Source organism: Oncorhynchus kisutch, unplaced genomic scaffold (assembly GCF_002021735.2).
Source record: "Oncorhynchus kisutch isolate 150728-3 unplaced genomic scaffold, Okis_V2 scaffold4027, whole genome shotgun sequence".
In the NCBI taxonomy this organism is placed as follows: domain Eukaryota; kingdom Metazoa; phylum Chordata; class Actinopteri; order Salmoniformes; family Salmonidae; genus Oncorhynchus; species Oncorhynchus kisutch.
The window spans coordinates 236,137-246,661 of record NW_022265972.1 but is presented as its reverse complement, the minus strand read 5'-3'; the positions used below and the strand labels follow the sequence as shown (position 1 = coordinate 246,661).

The 10,525-nt window shown below is 38.3% G+C and overlaps 1 protein-coding gene across 1 annotated transcript in view; it reads left to right on the top strand.

Moving 5' to 3' along the window:
- Nucleotides 1-10,283, top strand: part of LOC109876950 (retinoschisin) — a 15,455-nt gene extending 5,172 nt beyond the window's left edge. The window contains exons 4-6 of the mRNA XM_031821891.1: nt 6,995-7,136; nt 7,890-8,085; nt 8,680-10,283. Of these exons, the coding sequence (XP_031677751.1) occupies nt 6,995-7,136; nt 7,890-8,085; nt 8,680-8,832 (491 nt within the window). The 3' untranslated portion in view covers nt 8,833-10,283. The remainder of the gene's footprint in view (nt 1-6,994; nt 7,137-7,889; nt 8,086-8,679) is intronic.
- Nucleotides 10,284-10,525: the final 242 nt, after the last annotated feature.

Genomic DNA, 10,525 nt, shown 5'->3' with positions numbered 1-10,525 from the left:
TTCTTTCTCTCTCTCTCTCTCTCTGTCTATTTCTTTCTCTCTCTCTCTCTGTCTATTTCTCTCTCTCTCTCTCTCTCTCTCTGTCTATTTCTCTCTCTCTCTCTCTCTCTCTGTCTTTTCTCTCTCTCTCTCTCTCTCCTCTGTCTATTTCTCTCTCTCTCTCTCTCTCTCTCTCTCTCTCTCTCTCTCTGTCTATTTTCTCCTCTCTCTCTTCTCTCTCTGGCTATTTCTCTCTCTCTCTCTCCTCTCTCTGTCTATTTCTCTCTTCTCTCTCTATCTGTCTATTTCTCATCTCTCTCTCTCTCTTGTCTATTTCTTTCTCTCTCTCTCTCCTCTCTGCTATTTTCTCTCTCTCTCTCTGTCTATTTCTCTCTCTCTCTCTCTCTCTCTCTCTCTGTCTATTTCTTTCTCTCTCTCTCTCTCTCTGTCTATTTCTCTCTGTCTATTTCTTTCTCTCTCTCTCTCTCTCTCTCTCTCTCTCGCTCTGTCTATTTCTCTCTCTCTCTGTCTATTTCTTTCTCTCTCTCTCTCTCTGTCTATTGCTCTCTCTCTCTCTCTCTCTCTCTCTCTCTCTCTCTGTCTATTTCTCTCTCTCTCTCTCTCTCTCTCTCTCTCTCTCTCTCTTCTCTCTCTCTCTCTCTCTCTGTCTATTCTTTCTCTCTCTCTCTCTCTCTGTCTATTTCTCTCTCTCTCTCTCTCTCTCTCTCTGTCTATTTCTCTCTCTCTCTCTCTCTCTCTGTCTATTCTCTCTCTCTCTCTCTCTCTCTCTGTCTATTTCTTTCTCTCTCTCTCTCTCTCTGTCTATTTCTTTCTCTCTCTCTCTCTGTTATTTCTCTCTCTCTCTCTCTCTCTCTGTCTATTTCTCTCTCTCTCTCTCTCTCTGTCTATTTCTCTCTCTCTCTCTTCTCTCTCTCTCTCTCTCTCTCTCTCTCTCTGTCTATTTCTCTCTCTCTCTCTCTCTCTGTCTATTTCTTTCTCTCTCTCTCTCTCTCTCTCTCTGTCTATATGTCTCTCTCTCTGTCTATATGTCTCTCTCTCTCTCTGTGTCTTTCTCTCTTTCTATGTCTCTCTCTCTCTGTCTTTCTGTCTCTCTCTCTGTCTTTCTGTCTCTGTCTCTCTGCTCTCTCTCTCTCTCTCTGTCTTTCTTTCTCTCTCTCTGTCTTCTCTCTATCTCTGTCTATCTGTTTCTCTCTCTGTCTGTCTGTCTCTCTTTTCCCCCCTGTCTCTCTCTCTCTGTCTGTCTCTCTATCTCTGTCTACCTGTCTATTTCTCTCTGTCTCACTTTTTCCCCTGTCTCCCTCTCTCTCCCTGTCTCTCTTTTTTCCCCTGTCTCTCTCTCTGTCTCTCTCACTCCTGTCTCTCTCTCTCTGCCTCTCTGTCTCGCTCTGTCTTTGTCTCAGTCGATCTGGTTGTTTAGTAGCTAGGTGCTACATGTAGCTTTGTCTCTGGTCTATGATCTCATGATCTGTATGTAGTCGTCAGTACTTTAGGCACGGTAAGCTGGGTGTGCATCATACATAAATGATTATAGACTGGAACCATTCTACAGAAGACTTGACACTCATTAACCTGACTTCAATATCTTGTGAGCAGACATCCAATCACAGTTAGATGTAGAAGTATCAACTAAATGAACATCATATCGGTATGTTGAGTTACCGTAGTTACCATAGGTCTACTGGTATGTATTCAATTGGAATGGATCAATATTGTTTTAATTTAATTTGATTGGAAGCTGAGATCTTTGTAGGGGCTGAGAGGCGCGCGCGTGTGCGTGTGTGTGTGTGTGTGTGTGTGTGTGTGTGTGTGTGTGTGTGTGTGTGTGTGTGTGTGTGTGTGTGTGTGTGTGTGTGTGTGTGTGTGTGTGTGTGTGTGTGTGTGTGTGTATAAAGTGACTATGAGCTGGAACCTGAACAAGTCTGTGCCTGCAGTCAGGTGGAATGTCATTAATCAGCAGATGGAGAGCCTCCTTGCTCCACTTCACACAGGCTGTGTGTGTAATCACATGACAGACAGACAGACAGACAGACATACAGTACTGTGCAGTATGCTAGCAGGATTATCCCTTTACTAGAACAGGGTTGTGATGCACAGATTACTAGGACCAAAATAGGACGTCTGTCCTTCTCACACTTATAAAAAGGAAAGGTGTTGATTGGGTGATCAGATCCTCCTCTATCTTCCTGTTCAAACAGCAGAGTGGATAGGAGAGGCTGGGCTGCATCCCAAATGAATCCCTATTCCCTCCAATGCACTTATTTGGAGCAGAGCCTTATGGGCCATAGGGACGCAGCCTGATACTGGTTCCAAAGAGTCAAACAGCAGGCTACTACTATACTATTACTACTATACTACTACTACTACTACTATTAGTACTACTACTACTATTAGTATTACTACTACTACCACTATACTACTACCACTACTACTACTATACTATTACTACTATACTACTACTACTATTAGTATTATTATTACTACTACTACTACTACTACTACTACTACTACTACTACTACTATACTATTACTACTATACTACTACTATTAGTATTATTATTATTATTACTACTACTACTACTATTATTACTATACTATTACTACTATACTACTACTACTATTAGTATTATTATTATTACTACTACTACTACTACTACTACTACTACTACTATACTATTACTACTATACTACTACTACTATTCGTATTATTACTACTACTACTACTACAACTACTATACTACTGCGACTACTACTATTAGTATTACTACTACTATTAGTATTACTACTATTACTAAACTACTTCTACTACTATTATACTACTATTACTACGACTACTACTACTATGCTACTACTATTACTAAACTACTTCTACTACTATTATACTACTATTACTACGACTACTACTACTATGCTACTACTACTATACTACTTCTACTACTATTATACTACTACTACTACCATTACTACTCTCTTCTACTACTATTATACTACTGCTACTACTACTATACTACTTCTACTACTATTATACTACTACTACTATTATTACTACTACTTCTACTACTATTATACTAGTACTACTATTATTACTATTACTACTACTACTATTATACTACTACTACTACTATTATTACTACTACTTCTACTACTATTATACTACTACTACTATTATTACTATTACTACTACTACTATTATACTACTACTACTATTATTACTACTACTTCTACTACTATTATACTACTACTACTACTACTGCTACTACTACTATACTACTTCTACTACTATTATACTACTATTATTACTATTACTACTACTATACTACTACTACTACTATTATACTACTACTACTACTATTATTACTACTACTATTATACTACTACTACTACTACTACTACTACTACTACTATTATTACTATTACTACTACTACTAAACTACTTCTACTACTATTATACTACTACTACTATTACTACTACTACTGCTACTACTACTATACTACTTATACTACTATTATACTACTATTATTACTATTACTACTACTATACTACTTCTACTACTATTATACTACTACTATACTACTACTACTATTATACTACTACTACAACTACTACTACTATTCATACTATTACTACTACTACTAAATTACTTCTACTACTATTATACTACTACTACTATTACTACTACTACTGCTACTACTACTATACTACTTCTACTACTATTATACTACTATTATTACTATTACTACTACTATACTACTTCTACTACTATTATACTACTACTACTATACTACTACTGCTACTATTATTATTACTACTACTACTACTACTACTACTATACTACTACTACTAATATACTACTACTGCTACTATTATTATTACTACTACTACTACTACTATACTACTACTACTATTATACTACTACTACTACTACTACTATTCATACTATTACTACTACTAACAGGTGGTTCTATTTGGCCCCTCATTGTTGGACATAAAAGACTGTAACAGCAGGAAATCATCTCCAAGTGATTTTAATAAGAAATGTGTTCCGTAGTATTCCTACGCATAATAGAGAGACGTGATTGTATACAGATGTAAACAAGCGTTGAAATGAGTGTTTCATGCAAACATTATACTCTACCCCCCCCCCCCCCCCCCCAGACCATCCGCTCAATAGTAAATCGCCCCACGGCTCAATTTAGTTGCGTGATCCATGTCCCACTCATTGTGTTGGTTATCCAGGAAGGAAACAACTTGGCCGGCTTAAAGCCTCTGGTAGGATGTGGCAGCCAACCATCTGCTGTGCTCTTCTACTAAGGGATGTTTATCTAATGGATGTTTATCTAATGGATGTTTATCTAATGGATGTTTATCTAATGGATGTTTATCTAATGGATGTTTATCTAATGGATGTTTATCTAGTGGATGTTTATCTAGTGGATGTTTATCTAATGGATGTTTATCTAATGGATGTTTATCTAATGGATGTTTATCTAATGGATGTTTATCTAATGGATGTTTATCTAATGGATGTTTATCTAATAGATGTTTATCTAATGGATGTTTATCTAATGGATGTTTATCTAGTGGATGTTTATCTAATGGATGTTTATCTAATGGATGTTTATCTAATTATCTAATGGATGTTTATCTAGTGGATGTTTATCTAATTATCTAATGGATGTTTATCTAGTAGATGTTTATCTAATTATCTAATGGATGTTTATCTAATGGATGTTTATCTAGTGGATGTTTATCTAGTGGATGTTTATCTAATGGATGTTTATCTAATGGATGTTTATCTAATGGATGTTTATCTAATGGATGTTTATCTAATGGATGTTTATCTAATGGATGTTTATCTAATGGATGTTTATCTAGTGGATGTTTATCTAATGGATGTTTATCTAATGGATGTTTATCTAATTATCTAATGGATGTTTATCTAGTGGATGTTTATCTAATGGATGTTTATCTAATATATGTTTATCTAATGGATGTTTATCTAATGGATGTTTATCTAATTATCTAATGGATGTTTATCTAGTGGATGTTTATCTAATTATCTAATGGATGTTTATCTAGTGGATGTTTATCTAATTATCTAATGGATGTTTATCTAGTAGATATTTATCTAATTATCTAATGGATGTTTATCTAGTGGATGTTTATCTAATTATCTAATGGATGTTTATCTAATGGATGTTTATCTAATTATCTAAGGGATGTTTATCTAATGGATGTTTATCTAATGGATGTTTATCTAGTGGATGTTTATCTAATTATCTAATGGATGTTTATCTAGTGGATGTTTATCTAATTATCTAATGGATGTTTATCTAATGGATGTTTATCTAATTATCTAAGGGATGTTTATCTAATGGATGTTTATCTAATGGATGTTTATCTAGTGGATGTTTATCTAATTATCTAATGGATGTTTATCTAGTGGATGTTTATCTAATTATCTAATGGATGTTTATCTAATGGATGTTTATCTAATAGATGTTTATCTAATGGATGTTTATCTAGTGGATGTTTATCTAATAGATGTTTATCTAATTATCTAATGGATGTTTATCTAATGGATGTTTATCTAGTGGATGTTTATCTAATTATCTAATGGATGTTTATCTAATGGATGTTTATCTAGTGGATGTTTATCTAGTGGATGTTTATCTAGTGGATGTTTATCTAATGGATGTTTATCTAGTGGATGTTTATCTAGTGGATGTTTATCTAGTGGATGTTTATCTAGTGGATGTTTATCTAATGGATGTTTATCTAGTGGATGTTTATCTAGTAGATGTTTATCTAATGGATGTTTATCTAATGGATGTTTATCTAATGGATGTTTATCTAGTGGATGTTTATCTAATGGATGTTTATCTAGTGGATGTTTATCTAATGGATGTTTATCTAATTATCTAATAGATGTTTATCTAGTGGATGTTTATCTAATGGATGTTTATCTAATGGATGTTTATCTAATTATCTAATAGATGTTTATCTAATGGATGTTTATCTAATGGATGTTTATCTAGTGGATGTTTATCTAATGGATGTTTATCTAGTGGATGTTTATCTAATGGATGTTTATCTAGTGGATGTTTATCTAATAGATGTTTATCTAATGGATGTTTATCTAATTATCTAATGGATGTTTATCTAGTGGATGTTTATCTAATGGATGTTAATCTAATTATCTAATGGATGTTTATCTAGTGGATGTTTATCTAATGGATGTTTATCTAATGGATGTTAATCTAATTATCTAATGGATGTTTATCTAATGGATGTTTATCTAATGGATGTTTATCTAATGGATGTTTATCTAGTGGATGTTTATCTAATGGATGTTTATCTAATGGATGTTTATCTAATGGATGTTTATCTAATGGATGTTTATCTAGTGGATGTTTATCTAATGGATGTTTATCTTCAATGTGGAGAATTAAAACAGAAGGATTTAGGATTGGAGATATATGAGTACAAAATGGCACCCTATTCCCTACATAGTGTACTACTTTTGGATGGAGCAGGAAATCAGGGACTCAGAGGGGCTGGGTGGGTTGGAGGGAGAGGATTAATGTGGTGGTGGTTCGTTAGGCACCGCGTACCTCAGTCACCAGACGTGACCTTGCATGTTGGTGTTGTCTTTCATAACAACAAGCGGGTGGATGTTCCAGTTAGGTTTCTGCAACCAGGAAGTGTTTTTGCCCTTTGTTGAAGGCAGCAAAAGCCCTTCAGTTCAGAATACAGTGTTTCCTGTGTAGAGAAGTGTCTTCCATTGGGCTAGCCTATAGTGACTATGTGGTCTCTAACAACATACAGTACATGCAGATGATACGTGTCCTAGGATCGGAGGACCTGTGACGATAACTACAAAATAATTAGCATCAGTGTGACGTCCATTGTTTGGCATCCAATGTTAACATGTTAACTACTTCCTTGTTGTCGACCATGATTTCCGTCTCTCACCTTGGCGTTCCTCCTCTCCAGAGTGTCCGTACCACAAGCCCCTGGGTTTGGAGGCTGGATCAGTCAGACCAGACCAGATCAGCTGCTCCAACGAGGATCAGTATACTGGCTGGTTCTCCTCCTGGCTACCCAGCAATGCCAGACTCAACAACCAGGGCTTTGGGTGAGTCCCCTGCCCCAACCTCTCCCTCAGGACCAACCCCTGGTAGGGCCTCTATCTCCCCCTCCCTGTAAAGGAGGACATTGGCTCAATCAGTAACCTCAGTGTTCGTTTGGGAAATGGCTCTTCTGACCTCATTGGTAAAATAATGGTCCCCTCCAGGTCATTGTTTTTTCCTAGGCTTTAGCTCAGCGGGCTAACATAGTTTCCCTGGCGGTTCCCCTCCAGGTCATTGTTTTTGCCTAGGCTTTAGCTCAGCGGGCTAACATAGTTTCCCTGGCGGTTCCCCTCCAGGTCATTGTTTTTGCCTAGGCTTTAGCTCAGCGGGCTAACATAGTTTCCCTGGCGGTTCCCCTCCAGGTCATTGTTTTTGCCTAGGCTTTAGCTCAGCGGGCTAACATAGTTTCCCTGGCGGTTCCCCTCCAGGTCATTGTTTTTGCCTAGGCTTTAGCTCAGCGGGCTAACATAGTTTCCCTGGCGGTCCCCCTCCAGGTCATTGTTTTTGCCTAGGCTTTAGCTCAGCGGGCTAACATAGTTTCCCTGGCGGTCCCCCTCCAGGTCATTGTTTTTGCCTAGGCTTTAGCTCAGCGGGCTAACATAGTTTCCCTGGCGGTTCCCCTCCAGGTCATTGTTTTTGCCTAGGCTTTAGCTCAGCGGGCTAACATAGTTTCCCCGGCGGTTCCCCTCCAGGTCATTGTTTTTTCCTAGGCTTTAGCTCAGCGGGCTAACATAGTTTCCCTGGCGGTCCCCCTCCAGGTGTGCTTGGCTGTCTAAGTTCCAGGACAACAGCCAGTGGTTGCAGATTGACCTGAAGGAGGTGATGGTGGTGTCTGGTATCCTGACCCAGGGGCGCTGTGACGCTGACGAATGGATCACCAAGTACAGCGTCCAGTACCGCACCGACCAGAATCTCAACTGGATCTACTACAAGGACCAGACGGGGAACAACAGGGTGGGCCCATCATAAAGACCTTTTACATTTAGTCACTGAGAAGATGCTCTTATTCAGAGAGACTCACAGTCAATAGATACTGTAACAAAACTTTTTTACAATCATAACTTAGTTCATATACATACATCAATACATGGTTCATTATGACATCACAAGGTTTACACATGTAATAATGTCCATGGGATGTTTTTCTAAAATGACTTGTTTTGTTGGTCAGCTTTCACATCAATAAATGGTTCATTATGACATCACAAGGTTTACACATGTAATAATGTCCATGGATGTTTTTCTAAAATGACTTGTTTTGTTGGTCAGCTTTCACATCAATAAATGGTTCATTATGACATCACAAGGTTTACACATGTAATAATGTGGATGACAGTCTTGGGATTTATACATACAGTATATCAAAATCAATCCTTCTCATCAGATCCTATATTTTTTGGGTTCTGTAGCAGTTCAGTACAAGGGGTTGTAAAGTCTAGTCCTGCTCGGTGAGGTTAGGATATCTGGCAGGAGGATTCTCCATCTGTGTTTACTACATGGTGGTCTGTGTCGTCTCTCCTCCTCACACTGCTCCGTTTCTCTCCTTAGGTGTTCTACGGGAACTCGGACCGCTCCTCCTCGGTTCAGAACCTCCTGCGTCCTCCCATGGTAACTCGCTACATCCGTTTGCTCCCTCTGGGCTGGCACACGCGTATCGCCATCCGCATGGAGCTGCTGCTCTGCATGAGCAAGTGTACCTGATTCTGTCTGTCCTGACGACCAGGGTCACACTCAGCAGGGTACAACACCGTGGAACGTTCAGACAGAAAATGTAATGAATAGAACTGACATGATTCTACATGACAGAAAGTCATATTGGTTCTACACAATATATTTCTATGTGACGGTCCTGTAATGATACACCATCCTGAACAGGCCAAAGGAGAGCCCTGGTCGTTCCCCTGGTCGTTCCCCTGGTCGTTCCCCTGGTCGTTCCCCTGGACGTTCCCCTGGTCGTTCCCCTGGTCGTTCCCCTGGTCGTTCCCTATGCCAAGGTGGAATCTACTGCTCTGGAAACCCTAGTTTCCTTTCCTTCCCCAAACGGTTAAGTAATATCTCTCTCCCAGGGATGGGGTTTATGTGTGAAAAGGTCCATTCTGTTTTCAGATTAGATGTGTTACAACAACAGTTTTATTTATGATCATTTTAAATACTGAACATAAAGGGGTGGATGGCCAGGTGTTTCCACTTGGGTGAGGAAGAGTGGATAAATACACGCCTGTGAACCGACAAACACAGAGAAATTGGGGATGATTATGTGATGAGGAAAGCTCAGAGAAAGAGAAGACTACCAGTCCTGTGGTTAACTGGATGTTGTGTACTGTACTGTACTACTGTACTGTACTGTACTGTGTTGTGTACTGTACTGTACTACTGTACTGTGCTGTACTATACTACTGTACTGTACTGTACTACTGTACTGTGCTGTGTTGTGTACTGTACTATACTACTGTACTGTACTGTACTACTGTACTGTGCTGTGCTGTGTTGTGTACTGTACTATACTACTGTACTGTACTGTGTTGTGTACTGTACTATACTACTGTACTGTACTACTGTACTGTACTGTACTGTGTTGTGTACTGTACTGTACTACTGTACTATACTACTGTACTATACTACTGTACTGTACTACTGTACTATACTACTGTACTGTACTATACTACTGTACTGTACTATACTACTGTACTGTACTACTGTACTATACTACTGTACTGTACTACTGTACTATACTACTGTACTGTACTATACTACTGTACTGTACTGCTGTACTGTACTACTGTACTGTACTATACTACTGTACTGTGCTGTGTTGTGTACTGTACTGTACTATACTACTGTACTGTACTACTGTACTGTACTGTGATGTGTTGTGTACTGTACTGTACTACTGTACTATACTACTGTACTGTACTGTACTACTGTACTATACTACTGTACTATACTACTGTACTATACTACTGTACTGTACTGTACTACTGTACTGTACTGTACTGTACTGTACTATACTACTGTACTGTACTACTGTACTGTGTTGTGTGTTGTGTATGTAGTTTGTGACAGTGATGTAGACGTGTCTTTCGTTGCTTGTTTTATTGTATTCATTTAAAGTTGACCAAAACCAGTTCCTGAAATAAAGACAAACTCTTGTACTCTTTTGTTTCGGAGTATCATTGAACAATATTCCTGTGTAATATTCCTCTGATGTCCAGTTTACACCTGGAGGAATCTCCACTTGTGATGTGTGAAAACCTTTTCCTGATCCCCCCCAAACAACAATTCATGCCAGTAGTACAGTACAGTAGTACAGTACAGTACAGTACAGTACAGTACAGTACAGTACAGTACAGTACAGTAGTACAGTACAGTACAGTAGTATAGTACAGTAGTATAG